Genomic DNA, 26,265 nt, shown 5'->3' on the forward strand with positions numbered 1-26,265 from the left:
CTCCAAGGGAGACCTAACAACTCAAGAGTGGCCGATTTGCGAATGAATCTACTACCGGATCGGAATCGCGACCCGCTGAGAAGATCCGGCGAGAAACTCAACGGGCTGATGTTTAGGTAATGTTGCACGTTGAAGTCTTTGCCGAGTTCGACGAGTACGGTTACCGGAGTCCCTAAGCCTGCTCCTAGTGTTAGAGCTAAAGGCGTCTAATGCAAGGGTTATTGAATCTGATGGATCCATAAGGACGTGTAACGTGACACTAAAATTTGTCGCAAATAAGGAGTATGTGTTTCGGTATGGACGATTTCCAACTATATAATATATTATATATAATTATATCTCCGACCTCATGTCTCAAGGCGGGCGTCGACATTAACATGGCCGCTATGGCAAACCGTCTAATACCAGCCCGATTTCCATTAACAGAAAAAATAAATCCATTGAGCTTTATAAAACGAAATCTATGAACAAAAAATATCACGCATTAATAAGTAAACCTTATTTTTTGGGAGTTATTGTTACTCTGTTAATTTTTAATGTAATTTATGCTCACAAAACACACACACATACATACAGAGTCTTACCTTCCTTTCTACGTAGAATCCAGGAAAGGACTGTCCAGCCGCATGTAAAGACAAATAAAGTTAATATCAATTCTAATAACACTGTTTGTAATAATTTAAATATATTTCAATAAGATGAAGAAAAAAAGCGCTTAATAAATAAAAATTATCACTAAACTGTTAACTTGCAGATTTAGATACTAGAACTAAATAGCAAAAATATCTTTGATTAAAATGAAATTATTAACGTGTTTTATTTAGTAATACTAGGGCGGAAAAAAGTGTTGCAAAATCTGATTCGACTGCTAATTTGTGCGCTATGAATTATTCAAAAGGGAAGCGAACAGTCTAGGGAATGTTTTACGAAACGATCCAATACCATATTCTTCAACCCGTACCTCTTATATGTGGCAAGGTACATGTCTAAAAGGTAATACGTCTTCATGAGAAGCGGAACCCGACTACTTGATGCTTCCGTTCCCATTGTTTAAAGACATCCTCCGTTTGATTATAGCATAGCATAGTACGACGTGTCTTTAATATGAAGAATATAATATTGAATGCGACGAAATGAAATACTTAGGCGTTTCAACATCTTCGCCTTAACCATTGTATTAGGCATACTAAAATTTTTCATTCAATTAAGATGCCGTTTAAATTTTGTAATCACTTATCATAACCGAAACACATCTGAAATCGAAGGAAAAATCAATACAGCTTATTTATTTTAAAGCGAAAGATACTCAAGTCGAGTAGTTCTTGAAATATTGTTGGTCATATAACAAAAGATAAATACGAGAAATGCCTAAGGCAAATGATACTCGGGATAGTTTTTTGACGGTTGAAAAGAAATGGAGCTGGTGTACCTTTACTTACTAGACTACTTTAATTAATTAATACTAATATTATAATATAAAGCTGAAGTGTTTGTTTGTTTGAACGCGCTAATCTCAGGAACTGCTAGTCCGATTTGAAAAATTCTTTCAGTGTTAGATAGCCCATTTATCGAGGAAGGCAATAGGCATCACGCTAAGACCAATACAAGCGGAGCACGAATAAAGAATGTTTCAAAATATTTTCACTTTCTACGTAAGTAGTAACTACTACTACTTCAAAGTAACTATTCCACGCGGAGGGAGTCGCGGGCAAAAGCTATTTATTTTAAAGCGAAAGATACTCAAGTCGAGTAGTTCTTGAAATATTGTTGGTCATATAAAAAACGATAAATATGAGAAATGCCTAAGGCAAACGATACTCGGGATAATTTTTTGACGGTTGAAAAGAAACGGAGTTGGTGTAGGTACTTTTACTTGCTAGACTACTTTAATTAACTAGAATTAGACGTGTGTAGTAAGTAAACTAATATTGATTCAACAAAATGAGTTCATTCCTCTCGTTCGCGAAGGCGAGGACCCTCGTGGCTTGCGTTTAATTTTGATTTATGCAGAATCTCGGCGCCTACGCATCGCGTTCGTATGCTTTGTATTTCAGTAAATAAATATCGCCTCGTATTACCAGCATGACCATTTTACTTTAAATCGTCTCGGTACAAACATAATAAGACTAGTAATAACCACGAATCAGGATTTTGTCATATTTTTCAATACATGACTCCGATATGAAACTCAATATGTAACAAATATGAATTTCATGTTTCATTGAGTTGCCTCAAAATGTCAGGGAATGAAAATGTTACTAATCTTTTTTTTAAAATATTATTACAAAATATTGTCATGTCTCCATCACATAACAGCTCTTACTAGTAAGTAGGTCAAAACACATCGGAGTACAGCAAATACATGTTTTTGTATACGTGTGTATGCCTTATTAAATATTTGCATAACAAAATAGCGTATGAAATTATTTTAATGACAGCAATCACACAGATCTAATCAATATGTTGAACATGTCTTTGATGTAAAGCAATGATATGGCGCCGTCAAAGTTCACTTTTACTTAATTTGTTACTTAAGTTTTTTAATATTTAATTAATTAATTATTTTATTTAGGCTTTGGATATTTTTACTTAATTTGTTACTTAAGTTTTTTTAATCTTTAATTAATTAATTATTTTATTTAGCCTTTCGGTGTAATAAATGAATTTGTTCATTTGTATCGTTTTATGTTTCATAAAACTGTTGCCCTAGAGTCACTTATATTTAAACTAAGATACACTTGGTTCAAAAATATCAAAAGCTCTCTTGGAATGTTTGATAATTACTAACATTTTAAACACTAATATTTAACTGCTTCCCAACTCACGATATTTCAATAGTAGAAAATTTCAATATTAGACAATACAAACAAGAAAATTTAAATCTATTCGTTACTACTCACTCACATATTTACATACTTACTAAAAAAAAATCTACTATTTAAGCTAATTCTAACAAGGAAATGCAATCCTTCTTGCCATTTGTTGAGTGGAAATGAGCATGTAGATTTGTAATCCAAATTACATCACATACAAATAAACGTGATGTTGATATTATTATTACATATTAAAACGCTACATCGAAAATGTTATTTAATGAAAACCCTTTCTTCCACATTATTACGCAAACAACACGACAATAAATATCTCCATAATTTTAACGTAATGGAACATTAAAAAACGTTAATTGCATCGAATTATAACGAAATAGCATTTTTATGTTGCTTTTTTAAATTCCGTCAGACGTGAGATAACAAGATAAATTTTCGAACGTGATTAGGAAAGCGGAACAAATGATTTGAAAAAAGATCTCAAGCAAATTTTCCTTTACAGGTATAAATGAACGGTTAGTTAGTAAAGTTTTTGCAGACTAATAAACGAAGCTATTTATGTACAGTTTCGTCAATTTAATCTTAATTTCCAAATAAATTAGTCAAGTTTTCTAGAATTTCGTATGAGTTTTAAATTTTATCAAAAGTTTAGTTGAGCAAAGAATAAATTGACGGCTGAAGCATGTTTATATATTTTTTTATTACAGCGTGTATGCTTATTGCCTATAATAATTAGAATTCAGTCTGTTATTTTATATCACTTGCTCAACAAAATCTTGACTTAAAAAACGATCAAGATTTATTATAAATACATAATAAATTTAAACTAATGACAATTTGAATGCCTCTAATGTGGAGACATATAAGGCACCGGTAACGTAAGGTGTCGACGGACTTTCTATTTAGTGATCCCTAGACGACAATGAAAACCCTTATCACTATTACTTTCTGAATTATTCTCGCAGTACTTCTTCCGATTTATTCCTTTCGCACGAATCTTTCTTTTGTGAAACTAATTAACGATAGCCTGGAGAGGTTATTCTGTTTTAGCCAGATGCAGAGCTCACGGGGCTTAGATTGGGAGAATTTTGCTAATATCTATCTACCCTAGTAAGAGCAATGCTTCGCTGAATCTACTACCGTAATGCGTTTCGGTTTGAAGGGTGGGGCAGCCGTTGTAACCATACGGGAAACTTTAGAACTTGTATCTCAAGGTGGGTGGCGCATTTACGTTGTAGATGTCTATGGGCTCCAGTAACCACTTAACACCAGGTGGGCTGTGAGCTCGTCCACCCATCTAAGCAATAAAAAAAAAAAAAAAAAAAAAACTCCCGAATCGGAATCCCGACTCAATGAGAAGAGGCGAGGAACTCAGTGGGTGTGTCCTGTGGGTTAAGTCCAACGTCGAACCCGCACTTTCGACGAGTTCGTCGAGAACCCACGAATCAGTACTCGCTGAAGCATTTATAATACTGTTAGTTGAATTTCTCAAAATAAATCGAACACTCATAATTATTGCTCTATTTTATAAAATTACAGCAACCACGAAACAAAACTAAACAGTACTTTCGAATATTTCTAACAATTACTTTTTAGTTAGAGACCGGCAAAAAATATAGATTTAAAGATGCTTAATGCTATGAAGCATGACTTGTAAACCTTTACTTTAACACGATTCGGTGAAAACTAGCAGGTACTTGACAATGGTTTCTTTTAATGATCTTATGTGATGACATGTTCTACAAACTAAAAAACGATTTTATACTGTGAATAATATACAGATTTTTTTTAATTATCAATATAATAATAATAATAATAATAAGCCCATTTTATTGCCAAAATAAGAAAACACCTTATCAAATAAAAATTACTAATATAAAACTTTTGTTATTGGATCCCCACTTCGGGTATAGGCCTCCTCCAGCTTACTCCACTCTTCCCTATATATTTTTTTGCTACCTAAGCTGATAGCCTTGAGAGGCTATTTCAGCGTAACCTTAACTAATAGGTGAGCTCACGGGGCTCAAACCAGAGTGATGCTAACACTAACCCTAGCAAGAGCAGTGCTTCGCAGAATCAACGACCGGATCGGAAACGCGACTCACTGAGAAGATCCGGCGAGAAACTCAGTGGGCTGTGTCTATGGGTTTCTTCTCTATTCTTGGCTTTGTATCTACATTCTTTTCCTGTTATTGCTATTATTTCGTCGATCCGTGTACTCCTTGGTCGTCCTCTTCTTTTACCCATTGGCCTTTCTATTTCGAATTCTAATTATTAAAATTTATATAATGATTTGCTAGATGATGACCGAGCTTTGCTCTTTTTTTTTTGATAACGCCATCTTATTGTGTCTTTAAAGCGGTTAGTTGCCCTCAATTAAGAAAAATAGTATTATTATTCGCTAATAGATGTCTGGTAGAGTTGATTATTGAAAACAAGAATAAAACAAAATTTTCTGAAAATTAATCGTAGCTAGATCGATTTATCACCCCCGAAATTCCCTGTATACTAAATTTTATGAAAATCGTTGGAGCCGTTTCCGAGATTCAGATTATATACAAGAATTGCTCGTTTAAAGGTATAAGATTACTCACGGCGAGTTCCTCGCTAGTGTATGCAGTGAGGATGCGCCTGTCTTGTTGAAGTACGCAATAGAAGGGCTCCCAGGAGAGCGGCACTCCCACTACCGCTCCGGCGACGGCACTAGTTGCGACATCTGCATAAAATTAATCATAATATCAGTAACGTAATTTAAAATATATATATTACTAGCGACCCGCCCTCGCTTCGCTTCGGAAACATTAAAACACACATGAAAAAAAAAAAAAAATTAAAAAAAGTAGCCTATGTTCATCAGGGACAATGTCGGCTTCTAATGGAAAAAGAATTTTTCAAATCGGTCCAGTAGTTTCGGAGCCTATTCGAAACAAACAAACATACAAATCTTTCCTCTTTATAATATTAGTATAGATTAAGAAGCATTAGCTAATGCCTTTTTTAAAGTATTTTATTAAGCAGCAAAAATTTCGAACTCCGCGATATCTGGCAAAAAATTAAACAAATTAAAACTAATCACAAATTAAAACTTGAAGGGCGGTACAGCCGTTGTAACTATAGTTGAGACCTTAGAACTTATATCTCAAGGTGGGTGGCGCATTTACGTTGTAGATGTATATGGGCTCCAGTAACCACTTAACATCAGGTGGGCTGTGAGCTCGTCCACCAATCTAAGCAATAAAAAAAATCGCAATTACATTCGTTATATGTTCAGTACTTTCTTCAATTATGGCGCGTCGAAGTGTAAATTAGCACATAATTGCAAGAGCCGTTGTCTGTCATCTCAACGAGTTATGTAAATATTACAGCATTCGACGTTCTAGGCGACTGCATCGAAACCTTTCCAATGAATACAAAATCTCTTAGAACGTACTTATTTGTATTCTCAAGAATGTGAAGTATTTTTTTTAATACGAGGTTTTTTTTTATTCGGCTTTATTAAAAATAAAGGTTAACTGCTTTTCTATAGCAGACTAAAATTTTGAAAGCGTCTGTTTTTTTTTATTTACTCCATTATACAATAAGTTACGTAATACAATACAATAATAATAATAAAATACAATAAGTTACGTTTAAGTACGTAAATTCAGTAATCAGCTTTCAGAATTTCACGTAATTACGATGGTCACTAAACTTCCTATTATTTGGCGAAATTACAGTTTTTTTTTCAATTTCCAACGAATAAAAGTTATTTGAATACCAAAACTGAAACCTTAATTGTCCCATTCGTGATTTTTATCAGACGAATATTTGGACACCACCCTTGTCATCTGCTTAATCTCACTTAGTAGTCAATTAAATTGGTAGGAGGTCGCAGTCGAGGAGAATTCTCAAAAGGACAACACCAATTGAAGCAGTTATTCGGTTAATAAACTTCCCGCACAGTGGCTACTAGTCTCCACTTGGATTAATGTGTTCCATTTATTTAACTGTGACTCAGTTGATGCTCGGTTTTGTTTTACTTTCACGGAAATGCGTTCAAAATGATTCTGTTTATTACTAGTAAAATATCGCCATGATGATCTATTACTATGGCTAATACGGCTAGGCTACGGTAGCATGGCTACTATATTTAAAACTCTCACCCATTCGTTACTACCCATAGTTTTTGGCACTTGGTACCCATTTGGTACTTACCCACGCGGACTCACAAGACGCCCTACCTACTAGTAGATAATAGAGGTTCATTGGGAAAGCATATTTCTATCTCATGACCAGACAGATGTATCATGTTGCCCATAATTCGTATTTATTAATGCCAAATGGAAGAACATTAAACATAGCTTATATCTGGGTACTAAACTGCCTGCTCTAAGTCTAAATTGATTGACAAAACATTCATTAAAGCGAGCGAAGCCGCGGGTAAAAAAAAGTTAACGATATTTTTTATATTTAAATGCTGACACATTACCTTAGCGATCTATTAAAATTAGTAGCTATTAAATATAAAGCATAGCACTCGAAATATATTTATACGTTATCATTGAGAAGAACTGAGACCAGTTTGTCAAGATATTGCCAATAACCTTAGTATATTTAAAACGACCTCTAGCTTGTACGTTACAACATCAGACGGCTCATCCGTAAAATTATTGTTTAAAATAATAACCCATATTACGCAAAAAAGGTCTGCAAGGGTACTAAACATTTTATTATTTTAACCAAACATTTTTTTTTTTTTTTTCTCTTAGGCAATGATATACTTACTTTGATTATTACAGTGTGCAATGTCATATTAAAAAAAATATGCAAGTACTATTTATAGTTAGCAAAAAATCTTTTTGTGGTTCTTTAAAAACTTTGAAATTTGTAAATTAGCTCTTGCGACTCAAAAGGTTGCCGACCTCTGGTCTAGGGAATATAGACTTATCTCAGACTAGAAACCTTTCGCCTAAAATCCTAAATGAGACATAACTTAGAAGAGAAAAGTGTTAGGTTAAGATACTTTTTCTTACAGGCCATAAATAAAATAAAGTAGATATAATGAGTGAATGGTCGTGATAGTTATTAGAGTATTGGAAAATACAGTGAACCAAGATTTGCCCTTTTGTGAAAATAGGTACGACGGAAATCACACTAATTAAATTAAATTAAAATAAAAGTTGAAAAGTGCTATGGTCATAATAATATGGTTATGGCTATTGCATCTTGAAATTCAATAGAAGACTAAGATTGTAGGTTTTAAGTGGGCATTCTTTGAACTCCCACAAACGCTTGAGGCAAGTTTTATTCTTATGCTCTCAAATAAGTAACATAGAAAGTCGATATATTCAGGCCCACGTCTTCTTTTGAATAACAATGGTGAAATTTCATTTTATCGAATAAAAAATTAAAGTGGTGATCGCAAATTTAACATTTATCGCATTTTATTTTCATTAATCAGAAATGTATTTCTCATTTACCTTTTAAAGTAATAATCTAATCTTTATATAAATACGTGAAACAAAAACTTTGTACCCCTCTTTACAAAAATTGCGCGGACGGAGGAGTATGAATTTATGAAAAAAATATAGAGGAATGCAGAATGTTAATTTTTTTTCTTCAATTATGGATAAAAAATACATTAAATCAATTAAAAAACATTGCACACCGTGTATTTGACACGACACATTTATATATACTCTTTGTTTATTGTCAAACTTTTGTTATTGTTTAAAGTCTGGTCAATTTGTGAATAGGTCTTCGCAATTTGAGAATAGATTAATATTGTTTGTCTTTAATAATAATTGTCTATAGTGTAGTCTTGGCGAAATTTGAGGTTATAGAGGTTATAATAGGACCATAATAACGTTCAAACTTTTAATTTCCATTAAATATAGTCGAATTCCGACTACTGGGGGACCACTAGTATTCATACAAAAACAGGTTTTTTTTGTTCGTATTATTTTAAAAAAATATTAAGATTGTTAATAGATACTATCAGCTACTATATTTTATACATATTCAAATTTCGAAAACTTATATTGAACTTATTATTAGATAGCTTATATCTAATAAAACGAATTAGACAACTAAACATACATTAAGACTCTTCTAAAATTATTATACATATATACCGTGAACGAAATATTTTCCTGATACCAGGAGAACTAGCAAAAAAAAAAGGCTAAGCTCGGAACGCCCATCTCGATTCGAAAATAGCCCTCGGCTATCACACTATCGGCGGTACAGTCACGCACAGTACAACGACGGTACTAAGTAAAATAGGAAATTTTATTCTCATTCATAGAATTTCATATCAACTCATCGATTTACCGGCGCGGCGATCAGATTCAGGATAGTAGCAATGGTTTTATTTTACGAACGTTACTTAGTCCGCTTTAGATGTTTGTTTAAAAATAAATTTATTCAGCATTTCTTCTACACTATATTTTCAATTAGTATAAGAGCCGACTTCGTATTTACTTTGTATAATATTAACAACATGTGCTTAATATGATTTGTTTAATTTTTTTTTATAAAGATGCTTAATATGATATTATGGACTATGATATTATGTCATATGATAATATGATATGATACGTATTTAATATGAGTATTTACTAACGGTGGGGCGTCTTGTGAGCCCGTACCACCACCCTGTCTATTTCTGCCGTGGAGCAGTAATGCATTACTGTTAGAAAGATGGCACCGCCATTAGACTGTACAAGTGAGATATAGACCTCATATTTCAAGGTGGATGGCGGCATTTACATGGTGATGTCTGTTTTCGGCAGTCACTTAACACCAGGTTCGCCATGAGCCCGTTTACGCGGCTATTCATTTAAAAAAAGCGTTCTCTCATTACTTTTTATATCAGCGAAAACAGGATTTTACCAAAGCAATTTGCAAGTCCGCTCTATCTACTTGATAATATTTTATGACGATTATACTCATTATCCCTAGCTCCAAGTCATAGCAACTGTACTAAGAACAGATATCAATCGCTGAAGAAAACAAACTACAAACGCAGCCGTTATTTAAAAAAAATCCAATTAAAAATAATTGCTTAGAGTTACTTGACAAACGTCTTCACTTCTTACAGCAAATAATGATTCAGCATACAAAAGTAGCAAATCAGAACGAGAAATTCTTGTATTACCGTAAGTTACCTTATATAATACACGAAGAGAGTTTCCAGAATATTTACAATTAAGTTTAGGGCCTTCATAAAAACAAAAACACAGGATTAAAACGCACTAATCGATTTATGGAACTAAGAATACCTACATTAATTACTTTAACGCATTTCATCTATCAGATTTATAATTAATCACCGGTCTTATTAGTTACCGTATCTAAACAGATCAAGACCTGCTTAGGACTGCTCGATAGGTAAATGTTATTTCAAGGTTTGCTAGACATATCCATCCGGAACACTTTGAAAGTCTTCGTTTTTTTTATTGGAGCTCTATATTATAGCCGGCACTCGTAACTAAGCCCGTCCATCAACTCACATAAACTGTACGCGCCTCAGGGATAGTAATAGAAAGTGGGTATTTCAATTCTTGAGCGGTGCCAATTCGTGTAAATCCTTTGTATGATAATAAACATATAGATCATTCTCTTGAGCTGTTTTAGCTTCTAGGAGTAACGTAACATAGTGTTAATCTACCAAATCAAGTTCATAAACATAGTGACAATAAACATTTTGACATAAAAAAACACATCGTTTCGTTTAAAATATTTGGGTCGCAATTCGCGAATCTTTAAACGGAACCTGTATTCTGCGGAGTATCGAGACAGCTCACATTTCCTCGAAATAATGACATCATGCATGTTTAGTGTCAATAGCAAGAAGAAATTTAAATTTTATGTCTGTATAATATAATAGCTCATTTCAGTTAAAAGATTTGTTGAAATTGTCATATTAACATTTTTACACTAACCTGTTGTTAATTTGGACTCAATTAACTGTATCATGTATGTAATATTGCACATTAGGTTCAACTATTGTAGCTTGTTTCTCGAACAGAATTTATCAAGCTCTCACATCTACATAGAAATCCTTGCATGAAGATTTATCAGAAGGAGCTAAGAAATCGTCTTTTCGCATTAAAAGTGTCTCATAAATACTGTCAAAAGAACGTAGTTTAGTTTTAGTTTACCTATGTTTTGACTACTATTAACAAAAGTGGATATATAATTTTATCTTACTTTAAAAGATAGTGTAACTGTTAAAAACTAGAAAATAAATATTGCAAAGATATTAAAAATATCATAATATGTTAAACCTTTAAAACACTCTCCTGTAAAATTTAGTAAGCTTTGAGATTATACAGTTTTAATGCGAGAAGACGAAATTCGTATCACAACGAGAATTATACAATTCCTCAATACTAACATTCAATTACTTCGAAATTATGTAAAGAAATAAATCCATGATATCACATCAATAATATCTTCAGTATAATATTAAAAATTATTGCAAGCCTGTTCTGTAATCAGATGTGTGGGTGGACTCGGTGATAGACGAAGAAGCTGGTGCCGTCATTGGAAATGGACGACGTTGAACCTGATATAAACAGCCTCTACAAGTGGCGTTTATTTATAAATAAATCTATGAGACGTACGTACACTTTTCGCTATTGTCTAAATATAGACAACTGCGATATTATCCGTAGAAGGTTTTATTATTTCGTATTTCTGCTTAAATCATTAAATTTGTTTTTGGAACTGTTTTTGAAATTGCTTTTGGAATACTCGACAGTGATTTCTTATCAAACATATTATTATCATCCTTATTATTACAATTTATTCACTGCTAAATATTTGTCACGTCTTGTTTACGCCACTACATTAAATAGATAAACATATTTTTAAATGGTCTTCAAATTCTATACTCACAAAAATGACGAGGTCTTAACTTAAAAATGACTTTCTCAATACGCTTAAAACACGTATTGTTGTTTTAATGTAAAGCTTGAAATAAAACGCCTAGCCTCCGCAAGCAAGGTTTATTTATAAACAAGTTTACGTGTCTGGACGTATGGATAACATGGTACTTACTCTACTGTTTGGTACAATCTGCATTCTATTAATTGTAAGGCGTTTTATGATTTTATTATTACTATCGTAACGGCACTGAAGCAATAATCATACTATACTAAACTAAGAAAATGCTTACTGTATTTTTCATCCCAAACCAAGTACCTACAAATGATTTAGCAAAATTATAAGTTCGCCAATCAACATTGAATGGCAGAAAACATTTCGGATTTATTATTATTTTTCACAAGACCGAATTAATGTATATTAATAACAATATTAAAATTTAATTGCAAAATATAAAGGATCTATTTTCGTTTGAGAAACCGAGCCTTGTTACCCTTGAGAGTTTTATTTACAATCACAATGGGTGTGTCGGTTGTCTCTGCAGTAACGAGGCTTTCTGAGCATCTTGTAAGAGTTTTTTATATGGCATTGTATGTAAAACTCAGACTCGAATACTCGTAAACATTTGTAATAACAGACAAAGTGAAGTTCAGTTCTAGAATGTTCTGAACGAAAGATTAATTAACGACATTGAAAAGAAGAAACACGAGAAGCAAAAAAAACAGCAGTACAAACAAGAAAATAATGACAAATACGACATTTCATAGATAAGTCCTGAATCAATATCTGAGCCTGGCGCAGACGTTCTATATCTTAATTAGTTCTCCAAATTGTGTTTTATATTCATGTTCCATCCATGAACTTTCGCATGTTTGCTTTATGCACAATATGTTGTATAAAATTCATACGCAAAGCACGGGACCCGAGAATTTAACTTAAAACAAACCTTATAATATTCAGTTCGGTCTCGCACGGTAGCCTCTGATGTAAGTTGCTTAATAAATTTTCCTTGAATGAAATGTCATACTAGTATTAATTAACTTAATACATTTTTTAATGTATACGAGAGTTCGAGACTACGAAATAATACTGCCTCATGTCACGGCTAGATTCAGAACCAAAACTCATTAGAATATTCATGGAGTTTAATTTATGCATGCAAGAAATATAATGCATAAATGAATAAAATCAATATGCGAATAAAATATTTCTACACAACTTATTTATAGGTTTTCATAACTTTTGACATCATTAAACTTATTTCGAACACAAATTATAAAATGCGACGATGTTACTACCGTATGAAATCACATGAAAATTATAAATGTGCTAAATTATAAAAGTTAATTTATTTTCACATTAAATAAGAAAACAAACGCAAATATTCTCTTTTAATGAAAATGACTGGTAGGGTAAACCATACCATTAATTTTCCAAACGTTGTAATAATTAAACGATACTGATTTACTTCTGTTCTAATAATTTCAGTAAACGTAACAACGCCACCACAATTATGTTTACCGTATTTTATTTAACGCCATGTTTTTAAATTCACTATAATTTAATTTTCAAATCACAGCACATAACATAAAATCGACATTTACGTGTTTAGTGTTCGTCTTGGGAATTGTTATGAATAGCTAAGCATCCTGGCATTCGCCCTCCCCCATAAAGGTCACTTGTCGACCGACCGGTAAGGGCGTCGCCCTACTCTAGCGCCTGTACTAACTCTAGTGCAATTATACCATTGCACTTTAAATTCTACTTTTTATTGGGACGATACGCGTACTACGCCGACTAATTACGTAATTTATTCCTAATGCTTGACGTAGCTGGTTCTAATTTTGTGTAGCAATTATAATTATACCTACTATGGCACTATTTTCTTTCAGATATTTTTTTCTGATATTTTTTTTTATATTATAATTATACTAGCTGACCCGGCAGACTTCGTAGTGCCTCAATCGATAAATAAAAGACCTAAACTTTTGTATAAAATAAACTTAAAACAAACAAAAGGAATCCGTCCGTCAGGGGACACATCAAAAGAAAAACAAAATTGTTATTTTTATTTAATTCCGAGCATTTTTATATTTATCTACCTTTTAAACCTTCTCTGGACTTCCACAAATAATTCAAGACCAAAATTAGCCAAATCGGTTCAGCCATTCTCGAGTTTTAGCGAGACTAACGAACAGCAATTCATTTTTTATATATAGAGATAGATAGAAGATAGATGTTAGTGATGTTCAAGAATAAGGATAATATGTAGCGTGATATCCTTATCACTATCTATGTCACGTTGAAATTGTCTTAAGCTACTCGTCTACCTCTCCAATGTGAAATAAAGTAACATAAGTAGGTTTTTTGTACGAAATTTAGCAGTTACCCGTAACAATACTGAGATCTTAGAACTTATATCTCTAATGTGGGTGGCGCATTTACGTTGTAGATGTCCATGGGCTCCAGTAACCACTTAACACCAGGTGGGCTGTGAGCTCGTCCAACCATCTAAGAGATAAAAAAAAAAAGTGTTGATTCTCAACAAAGTTCAAACCAACGTATAAGCAAAGTATGTGTGAGGTTGGTGACATCGTATCGTGGGAATAATAATACGTCGTATTATTGTATAATTTTAATCTACAGCAATTTTCGCAGCGTCCGCACGTTACGAATACACGTTATAGTAACTCTTAATATATTTTTTCACGTGTAAATTCATTCAAGACGGAAATTTATATTAATATAAAAAGTAAATAATTTTAGCTTAGATTTAACATATTAGACATCGCTTGGGAACGTTTAGCTAATGGAATTCTTAAGTACATTCCAAACATTAAAATGACTTAAATCCGTTATATTGGTGTTAGTTTTAACAATTTAGCAATACCGTGACCGTTAAGCCTAATAGAGCAGGTGTTTATTGGAACAGAGTCTACCATATAAATCCTGCCCCCGTCTTGAAATACGATCCTCAATTGTTTTATAAAAATCTTCCTACTCGTGAAGACATAACACATGAATGTTACATATCATGCCTCTATCAACAGAAAATTCGAAAATAAAATTTCAAATTAGATATTGAGACTAGCAAACTTATCATTCTGGGAACGTGTGGTGAAACTATGAAAGCTAACTCAAAATTAGTAAGTGCTTTAATTATAAGAGGGAATAAAATTTTTTTTAGTGCAATGGTTCTGTCTCAGAGATGTCCTAAATAAATTAACTTATATGTTGTCGGTAGGGCGGGCTTTGTCATTTTCGGTGAACGGGTTGGACTCTGGCTTCTTGTCTGGAATCGTGTCACTCTTGACAGAGTGGTCGTGATCGTCACGTAGTGTTTGTTCGAAGGGGCAGACTTAATGCATCTCACGATGTCCCACTATCTCTCCCTGCTCGAGGCCATTCTACTGCACTGATTTAAGGGACCTTCCAGTGTAGTTTTAATTAGGTCGGTCCACCTCATTTGTGACCACCCGCGCGGTCTTGTACTTGGACTCTGGCTGGAGCGAGTGAAATTAAGCAACCAAACTCACGTAGTGTTCTCTACAGAAATCTAGGTCAAATATACAAACATGAATATGAAAAAACAGAATGCCCTTTTTAGAATCAATTACAAATTTACATAATTTTATGGGACGCGTATCCTTGTTCGAACGAGGTTTATAGAAAAGATAAGCAATGACAAATTGTACCACTGGTTGATGCCCATGAGCGAAGGGAGCAAAAGCAAAGGAAACAAGACATGATTTATCAATAGAATTTATCGAATTTCCACAAACTATATTAAATCAGATGTAGAAAGCTTTATAAATCAGATGCAAAGCATGCAGAAAAACAAAAACATTACATGTTGTTGTCATTTACAAACATGACGCGAGTAATGTTTTCCAAACTTATATCTCAAGGTGAGTGGCGCATTTACATTGTAGATGTCTATGGGCTCCAGTAACCACTTAACACCAGGTGGGCTGCGAGCTCGTCCACCCCACTAAGCAATAATAAAAAATAAAAAAAATGAACGTAAGTATGGTAGGCGACGTCCCGCGGATGCACGAGCCCCGATCCCTACAACTCAGAGAAAGTGGCACAATTTGTCATACGCCACAATTAACTCGACACAAACTCTAAGCACATAAAACAAAGAGACGAACAGCCGGAAACACAACACTTGAATTAATGAAGATCATATTATTCAGAGTCAACGTACTCTGTCTTATTCCAGGAAAACAACATATGTTTTAGTTTTATGTATAAATAACTGAGATGTCCTTAATTAATTAGTACTATACCCAATTAAATTCAGTATTGCATTGAATATTGAATAATTTTAAAAGCGTTCATCGACTGAAATAATCCTTTCAGACAAGACAAACAATATTCATTACGGTTTTTAATTGCTTACTTAATTGGCAAGGAACACATTTTGTAAACTAGTTCTCGTTACACAGAAACGTCAAACAATAGCTATAGTTATGAGCGAGTGCAGCAGTTCCCATGATCGAATGTTGATGTAAGTGTGATGTGTTGTTGAATAATTTGATCCCATCATAGAGAAACGAGGAAAATCACATCTTCGCTATAGACAAAACGATGTTTTACTGGAAATGAAACACAATAACTCAGCAAACAAAAAGACATGATACACAAAAAAAAAGCGTTTTTTTTTTTTGCTTAGATGGATGGACGAGCTCACAGCCCACCTGGTGTGAAGTGGTTACTGGAGCCCGTAAACATCCACAACGTAAATGCGCCACCCACCTTGAAATATAAGTTCTAAGGTCTCAAGTATAGTTACAACGGCTGCCCCACCCTTCAAAACGAAACGCATAACTGCTTCACGGCAGAAATAGGCAGGGTGGTGGTACCCACCCGCGCGGACTCACAAGAGGTCCTACCACCAGTAAAACCATTACCCATGATCAACCTTTTGTGGAGTAAACGAATTCGAATTTCTGTTGTTTTCGTCCATGGAATTGAATGAGATTATTTTATTTTATGTACAATACATATGTATGTACATATATTCAAGAGATTTCAACGATTATTAATCATTATTGTTGAGTATTGTTGAGAGAGTTTGATTTGAATGTTTAAATTAAAGGCGAGTTATATTTTAATTTATTTTTATTGTACTGCCCACGTTGAGGCTATGGGTTTAAGATCTCAATTGTAATGTATGGCAACTTTTCTATCCTTCAGCATATGACTGCTTGGCAAAAGAAGTAGCAGGCTGGCAATTAGAACACTCAATTTGACGATTGACGGTTTGAAGATTTTGAAAAATGTTTAACAATTTTTTTTTCTTGTTCTACATTATGCATGGACGAATCTCACAAATTATCATTTAATAATGCACGACACAATAGTACAAAGTATACTATTATAGTAAGTTATTCTATGGTAATTCAGAAATTATCATGGATTGAAACTATTGTATTATAATTTTAACAAAGGTGAAGTTTTGTTCCAAGAACATGTTTTAACGACTGGCAGCCCTACTTGCGTCTGTCACGTCGACGGAAACGATGAGTGTTGGACAAACTGCATATGAGCTTCTCAGAAATCGTGGCTTCTTCCCTAAAACTCTATTGTTTATGATACTACATTCCATTGGATATGTTTATTTACTTTCGGAATTAGGGTAATCTCCTTAAAAAAATTACTAAAACAAAAATTATGCACTAAAATATCAGATCATTACATTTTTTTTTTATTGCTTAGATGAGCGGACGAGCTCACAGCCCACCTGGTGTTAAGTGGTTACTGGAGCCCATGGACATCCACAACGTAAATGCGCCACCCACCTTGAGATATAAGTTCTAAGGTCTCAAGTAAGTTACAACGGCTGCCCCACCCTTCAAACCGAAACGCATTACTGCTTCACGGCAGAAATAGGCAGGGTGGTGGTACCCACCCGCGCGGACTCACAAGAGGTCCTACCACCAGTAATAAAATAATTAAAGTTCAATAAACAAAGAACATTCGATACGTTAAGAGTTAACGTAAATAATTTTTATTATTGTTTGAATGGATTATATATAACAAATTAGCAAGTTCAAGAACACTTCCCACATAAGTTCGATCACGCATATAAACGCTAACGAAATATTTATGAGCACTCGAATCTAAGAGCGCATGAATCATACCTTACAAAGTCTTAAGAAGGTCATTCCTTACGAAAGACTGAACTCATTCATAACATCAAAAGAAATCAATAGTCGTAATAGTATGTGTCTTTATTCAATTCCCCTCACGCGAGTTTGACTGCTAAATACCAAGCAGTGAGCGAGCCCAGCCTGTTTCGTTCTCAGAAGTCACGATCTTGGCGACTTAACCATTCAATTAATTGTAAGACTTGTGGAAGTAACAGCTGTTCTTCGGCGTTTGCAGTACAAAAGTCATTCAAATAACGATATGGAAATTTTAATCCATTGATAGATTTGAATTTTCAAACTCTCAATTGATTATTCAATACCAAAATAAAAATACTTATTTACATACTCTAAGTTAACTTGAGCCTATAATTAAAGTTAATTTTGTAAAACTGGTATCTTATACCATTTGTATAAACGCATCGTAGCATAAATTCTCGTAAGACCACAAACCGATACTAGTACTAGTGTCGTCGTAAAAATAACTCAAATGAATGAACACAATTCTGTATTCTCTACTCGTCATTTTATGTTTCTCGTAAGCATACGTTTAAATGAAATAAGTGGCCAGGTAAACAGGTTTTTTTTTTCAAAAGTACATACTCAGTGTGATGACAGCGCTTTACTTCTCTGCATCCTAAAATTTAAAGTAATTTGATATTGAATTAGAATATAATGCATCTTGAAGCTACGAGATATATTAAACAAAGCACGTAATAAGAAACTAAACACACTTGTGACGAAACTACGTCTCATGTAAAAACTTTGTGTTCATAATGAGTATTGACATACAAATGACCAAATGCTAAGCGGTTGAATTGAAAACATACTTTGGCTTTTAATCGAGACCATCATAATCTTAGTAAATGACTACCATTTTACTGAGAGTATATGTCATCCCACATCATCTCATCTCATTTCATTTAATTTCATCCCAGATGATTAATGTCTCAAATTATTCATCTTCATTTCATTGCACTCCATAATATCATTTAAAATAAGATATGACTTAAAGGTCTTAGTTACCAGGTCATAAAATCCCTTAAAAAAAAACGAGACCATCATTTGACAGTTCTTCGGTCGTTACGTGTATGGTGACGTCATAGTGTAGCTGAGAGCACTTAACCAGCCTGGCAAGTGACCGGTGCGCACAGGTGCCCTGACAACAGAGACGCGTACGCTGGTATCCACTTTCAGCTGTTCTCCGCTCACATTTACAAAGTATTTAGCGAATTTCAAGACACGGAAATGTATGGCCTTTATAAAGATCAAACGCTATACTCACGATTCCGAAATTTGTAACAGTTTCTCATATTTCTCATGACATGGTTAGATTAAAACAAAGACCGCGTCATTTAACAGAGCCCAAAATTGCACGAAAATTAACTAAGCATGTTTACGTTTATTTTCCCGGTTTAATTTAGATTGAAATTAATCGCCAATCTCTTAGAATAAATTTAAGACACAAATAAAATAATTGTGGTCAAATTGTAGTAAAGTGAGTAAAGTAAAGAGAGTAAGTGGTAAAATTGAGGTTGCGTTTAGATCAAAAGGTTGTAAATGCATGCAAGCTCATTAAAAGTCTCATTGACCAACACAAAGGAAAACTTGGAACTATCTTATACAAAAATTCATTAGGGAATCAACATACGTAAGTATCTAAATAACTGCGACATTTTCAGATCGCAGGTAGCAATTTGATATTTACAGTAAGCAATTTGATATTGCGGAAATATAGCTGTTTGTTTAAGTATAAATATAACTTTATAAACTCATTAAAATTTTGTGAATTTCAACAAAACTCAAGTCAGTCATTAATAAGTATTGGGGCCATGCAAATAATCCTAATGAAACACTTAAAAACCGTACACCAAGAACGGGAACATTAGGCAACAACACGACTGAAGGTTGATTGCAACAAGATGAAAAATTGTACATATTAGTTCCAATCATACGTTACGAAATATAACATCACGTCTTTACAATAGATAAGTATTTTGGATTACTCATTTATTTTATAGTTACTGAAGGCTGTCGCCATTGCCCGTGGACAGCCGCGTTTCCATTAAGGTGTGGCGACACCTATTCACCATTGGAAACAAGTTTGACTTGTCCTGAATCTCGAAAATATATTTACCGTAAAGCTCTTTGGGATAAAGAAACCATTTAATAATAATCATTTGAGACTATGGCTGTTTGTCTATTATGAACCTTATGTTACTGATGTAGGACTACTCTTTGCTATTTGATAGTTATAAAAACATGAGGCGTGAAACTTAATGATTGCTGTATTACAAATGTACGCATGAACATAAGGAAGGGCAGTTTACTCGACAGTGCAATTAAATATCTACTATTTAAATAATAAAAAACTTAAAAATAATCACCGTAGAAGTAGTGCGTTCCGGTATAGATGCCAATTTCGGTTGATGAAATGCATTTATTGATAGTTTGATATGTTATTAGCGTAAAAAGAGTATCAAAACGTCGATCCGAGTGTATCGAGACGCGGTTCATGAGGAGATGGTTAGGCCTCTTTAGATCCGGTGCATAACAAAGAATGGTCTTTAGAGCAAGGCCGCCATAAAGCTTGATCGTAAGTTAAGTTTCTGAATTTATCAAAACTGGAGCCAGCCCTTGTCTAGTTCTGATCTTAATCAGTTTGATTATATTTTATGGCTCTTCTACAGAGTTTGACATGCTCTAAGTTTCATAATAATTTGGAGTTCCTGATACATTCCATAAGATTGGGTGCGGTGAATTAGCCCATGGAAATGTGCGTGATGCAATCGAGAGCTGTCTACGACTTTAAGTTTATATTAAGCTTAATGGATTTTAGATGACCTTTACACTATTTAAAATGCATCATAATAATGTATAAGCTGATGCACGTACAATATAAAACATTTTAATGTCTTCTATTAAAAGGAACGATTTTTTTCTTGTATATTTGTGGTTGGACCTGGTATATTTAGGGTATTTCAATAAAAACTTCAAATCAAAAATGCTCTCATAATAAAAAACAAAATACTCAGATGCTATTGGACAAAATCTCAACAAGTTTAAACGACTTTGAAAACATATTTAAAGGACGTAAAATAAGCACCTGACTCACCGGCTTTAGGTCACACGGTCTAATACTACCATTAAATTCACTTATAAATGGCTTTAAATCATACTTGGCTACAATAATATGAAACCGGTCAAGTGCGTTTTGAGCAACACAATGTGAAGTGGTTCTGTAGCCCGAAGGATAGGGAGTCGAGGTGTTGGGATGAATGTTGGGATGTGACGAAAAGCTTGTATTTTTTATTAAATTCCTCAGACACTATTAAGAACCAAGTTATTCATGAGGTCAGCAAAGAAATATAAGCGAGTATATAAACACATGATGTTACCCTAAAACTAGATATCGTGGCAACGTATCTTATTCTACTTTTCTTTCTCTCTTTTTTTTCTACTTATTAGCTGGTAGCCTATGGGGCTATTTCAGCTATATACTACTAAGCTTTCTAACCAATATGTAATCGGAAAGATAGATGGAGAAGACATTTCACGACTCTAGAGGATCCCTACATTGACATTAAAATTCACCAGAAAATCTTGAATTCATTTTTGAGGACTTGAATATATCAAGTCTTTCTATTATATTCTTTTATTTTCTTAATTACTCTACATCGTTTTAATAATCTGATTTATTTAAATGGGTTTTCTCACAGATGTACTCTTTTAAAAATTCGTAATTTGGGGCGTATGTACTTTATTTTTCTATTTTATGTTTATTTTCTTTTAGTTTAAACCTTTAACTACCTTTAACTAATAACCTCTGACTTAAAATATCTCAATGGTTGATTAAGACGTATTAAAATAAATGAATAGAATTTTTAACTGGCTACGGAACCCGAACAATGTTTTTCACACAACTCTTTTAATGTTCTTTTACGTAACCTTGGTAAAAACGAATCACTTCCTTAAAAATCCGCTACAATATTCCAATTGTGTTTTAAGTTAACGATATTACATCGCAATTTCAGAACGGACATCATGAGGGTTAAATCGAGATATGTTATCGTTGTTTCCAAATTATTTTGTTAAATAAGATTATTGAATAATTTGAACGAACTTAGTGATTTCTCTTCTGTATTATATAGCATTCGTTATTTGTAAAACCCATGAATATTGTTCAGGTATTTGTTTCTTTGTAAGTCGCGGCCATTCTCTCGTCGACACCGCTAAGATTGGACCTCCTCGTTTTGGTAAAAAAATATACGAATACACGTTCTCAAATCGATAAGGAATCAAAACCACAGAAGATCAAACTACAAAGTAATTATTTACCGTAAATTCAATTCCGTATCTACGCTGTATTGTCTGGAAGCTTCTCACATAAATTGCTCCCTATTACGCGAAATTACGACCACACCACAATGTTTGTAACTGTCTCGCCGCTCTTTATGTTATTCACATTCCCCGCACGCACGTTCAAAAACGAAATCAACTTAAACGAAATCATGTGAAATATAAGTACATTTCTAAAAAATAGTTCTGTTAACCAAACAAATTCAAATATAAACGAAAGTAGTGTATTTGTTTGTAGACATTCGACAGATCCGTCAGCAAGTGAACATTACTCATCACAAATTTACCAAGAAATTAATGTCCCGTTATTTCCTTAATGTTATTAAAGTGAACATTTATTTCGCTGTCAAATATGCATGTAACAGTTTGTATCACTGCTTTCATTTAATACAATAACAAATACAATATCATTCAAAAGAACGAGGCGTCCGATTGACGCGCGCATCAAAAACTGGTTTCTTATTGTTGGCAAAGCGAAGAGGTTAACCCCAAAAAGTATAAACTTCCGAGTCTGCTAATGTTTACGATGTTTCAAAACCGTAACAAGACGCGACGCTCTACGGTTTTCAACATCTACAAAATTTGTAAACATGCAATAAAAAGTAATCAATTTGTTAATCTTAGTTTCTGGGGCTTATCTTGACGTATTTTTTTAAGTATAGACTCATTATAAATTGTAAATAAGTGATTCATATGCGCAATGTTGTTAAAAAAATAAAATGAATCTTTGTCCGTCGGTATTTCTACCAAATAATGACTACAGTAGGTAATGCCCATCAAGAACTTGATTTATTCAATAATCGTAATTATGTAAAAATAATAATTTGGTATTAATTTCAAATACATTAAAGAAAGTAAACACCAATAATGACCAATTGGATAAATTAGTCTGAACATAATGGAACATTTATTTCACATGAGTGCTCATTATATTTCATACTTGATTAAGTGAGTTTGGGTCTGTAATCGTATGTCGAATAAAATGTACTAAATAATATTTATTAAGTTTTTAGATTAATTTTAAAATTTGTTTTACGCTTTTTTTATTTAATAATTTACCGTTTTATTTCAAAGCCAATGTTTGAAAACCTTCCGAAAAACTTTAGCGTAACGGTGCGCCAATGACATTCATAAACATATTTTATTGCTTTCAAATAAACACAGCCTCAAACGGCATTACAAGAGATCGTAAACGTAATATTTACATGTTCGGCCCTGTTGCTTTCTTCGAGTGAGTAAAAACATAACATTTTAGCTCAAAATACACAGACGGGCGAGGTGCCTCGTATTTTAACAATGAATACGTTATGCACGTACACAACAAATGATTTCATTGAAACAAAGTGTCACGAAAATAACATTTCACATTTAGTAAAACAGGATTGTTAAGAACGCGATACCGTATCTGATGACCTTGAAGTCAAAACTCATTGCGACCGGTTGAATAATTGAGAATAGAACACGTAACCTGCAATCAGATTGAGTGCAATAATATTTAGATAAAGAATATCCAAGTTCTCCGACCTCAATCTGATAAAGTATGAAGTTACAAGTTAATTTCATTTAAAAAACCGTTGTTTTAGCTATTCAACGTTTGCACGATTTAATTCACCCAAACATAGCAAACGATTTTGTTCACACGGAAATAATTAGCGAATAGAGCTTATTATTAGCGAATAGAACTTAGAATAACTTATATCTCAAGGTGGGTGGCGCATTTACGTTGTAGATGTCTATGGGCTCCAGTAACCAGGTGGGCTGTGACCTCGTCCACCCATCTAAGCAATATAAAAAAAAAAAGAATATAACTAAGGCTTGTGTGTTATTAATCTATTTAAATAGAGTAAGTAGACCAGAGTTTCAATCGTTCCGGTTCGTGATAAAAACCTAATCTGTTAACATATTGTTGCATGTCTTATCGTTAGCCTCATCTATGGGCGAGTCCATCGAGTTTGCATTCCGAACAATCGCTGTCTCTCTACCGGTAATTAGAAACTTGTGAATAACGGTACGTAATTTGTAGGTAGCGACTCCGACTCGAATTGACTTGTGTTGTGACACCAGTTTACTTAGATTCGGGTCTTGAATAATACTTTGTTACAACTAAAACACATTGTCGAATGACTACGCTGTCATTAAATATAAAAATTAAGCCCTGTTTTATAAGGCGTTCATGATTTTATACTTTATAAGCAAATACATTCATTTTACTTCTTGATTTTTCTTTTGTCGAACCGAATAGAAGGTGCAGATTTTTTATTTATGGCGCGAATGTAGTTTCCCACACAACGCACCGTTGTTCGTATCCGATACAAGCACAATCGATATAAAGTGTAAAATAAAGCGGTGCAAGCTTGCCGCTAGGCCACATTCTAAGCAATGTCCCTAATGACTGTAATCAAGCTTTATCACATTTCTTGAGTTTTACTGCAAATGAATTAGTCTAGGCGAGTTAAACAATACTCACCGCCACTGCCGTCCGGAAGAGCATACAACACCCCGCAGAGTGCAGCAGAAACAGCTTCAGTATTTTGTACTGTACATTCATTCGATTCAATTTGAGCTGGTTCAAACAGAGCAAAATCCAGACCATCCATATCACTACGTGTCGATACCCCATCATCCTCGGTTACCCGATGGCAAAAGTTTTCTGGTGAATCGACCTCTTTAGGACTACGGCTACAGACTCCGTCGCTAAGGGGATCGCAACAGCACGTGTCCGAAAATGGCTCAAAGTCTCTGCAGTCAAATTCGCATCTCTCGAAGCTGTCACAGGTGCACGATGACAAAGCATCATCCGAATCGGAGCCGTCAACCACAAAAACATTATTACTCTGTACAACTTCTTTGTCGTTTTTCGTGGATATATAGAAAACACTAGAAGTATATGGCACTTTTTGGAGTTTTAGAGAGACGCTATCCGATTTCCTAGTCAGGTATTGACGTGCAGGCTGTTCTGGGATTAAATCATCGATCTGGGTACGACAATCTTCATATCGAGCGAAACTCGAAGTGTCTGTTAAATTTGACGATCGATCGACAGAGTACACATCAGCGTAAGGATCCGTTGAATCAATTTGTTGTCGGTAAGGTGCGAGCTGTGAGCGAGTCCCATGAAAAATGGTGGTGTAGGGGCAAGTGTGGAGCGGACGCGTACGATCCGCACGCCGAGGATAGCTGGCTGCCAGGGGATCCCTGATCGTAGGACCTTCGTGATTGATATACGCCTCGCTCGTCGACAAAACGTTGTACCGCCAGTCCGGCATGGCTGACAGCGACCATACTAAGCGTACACGCTACAGGTTTTCACTCATCGCTTACTACAAAGGCAATCACTTATTGTATGTATTATATTTAGTGGATTAACTATGTCACACTCATCATGGATTGTGCAGATATAGGAATTGTTTCACTACAGTCGGCATCAACATCTGTTCAAATACTGCAATTCGTGTTATTTTACAATACCGCTTGCTATTTTATCAAACATTCTCGAAACTTAAAGAATTCTGTTTGTTAGTTTTCCTATGTATTATTTATTACTAAACTATATGTTACTTTTATAACAACAATGAAATATTCAGAATTAAACTAACTAACTAAGATATATCAGGAGAACAGCACATAAGATCCCAAGGTTCGTAGTGTGGACAATTGTTTGCCCAGCCCCAAAAACCCAAGATAAGATAACAAATATGTAATTTAATTTTGTTCGATAAAACGCAAAATGAAACTTAAAAGCCCCATACAAGCCATCGAAATACCATGTTTATATCAGACTGAAGTTGTTGTAATGATTACGTTCACTCAACTTAATTGCAATGTGGTTCGTATAATCGAAATTCTATCAAGTGTACCGGATGTACTAGACTGGTTGTATATATATCTGACTGTAACAGAACTAGCATGTTACGGTATTGCGTTAAGTGAGCTCTCCGTTACATTCAAATCATTTCAACTCGACGTAATGAGAAGATTTTCTTTTATAGCGCTTACTACGACGATGTTTTTGATATACACGAACTAAGCTGTTTGGGATAAACGAATTTATA

The 26,265-nt window shown here is 34.0% G+C and overlaps 1 protein-coding gene across 9 annotated transcripts in view; it reads right to left on the minus strand.

The window, feature by feature from the left end:
- raskol (Ras GTPase-activating protein raskol) overlaps positions 1 to 26,265 on the minus strand; it is a 202,919-nt gene that overhangs the window by 138,536 nt on the left and 38,118 nt on the right. For 2 of the 9 annotated variants that reach the window (XM_089732872.1, XM_028177627.2), the window contains 3 exons: positions 24,681 to 25,655; positions 5,423 to 5,544; positions 585 to 614 (listed from right to left, as the gene is read on the minus strand). In XM_089732872.1, coding sequence (XP_089588998.1) covers positions 585 to 614; positions 5,423 to 5,544; positions 24,681 to 25,479 — 951 coding nt within the window. In that variant the 5' untranslated portion in view covers positions 25,480 to 25,655. Of the gene's footprint in view, positions 1 to 584; positions 615 to 5,422; positions 5,545 to 24,680; positions 25,663 to 26,265 lie in introns of those variants that run through there. The other 7 variants (XM_089732876.1, XM_089732875.1, XM_028177620.2 and 4 more) reach the window with 5 other exon arrangements.

This window comes from Bombyx mandarina, chromosome 15, assembly GCF_030267445.1.
Source record: "Bombyx mandarina strain Sakado chromosome 15, ASM3026744v2".
Taxonomy (NCBI): domain Eukaryota; kingdom Metazoa; phylum Arthropoda; class Insecta; order Lepidoptera; family Bombycidae; genus Bombyx; species Bombyx mandarina.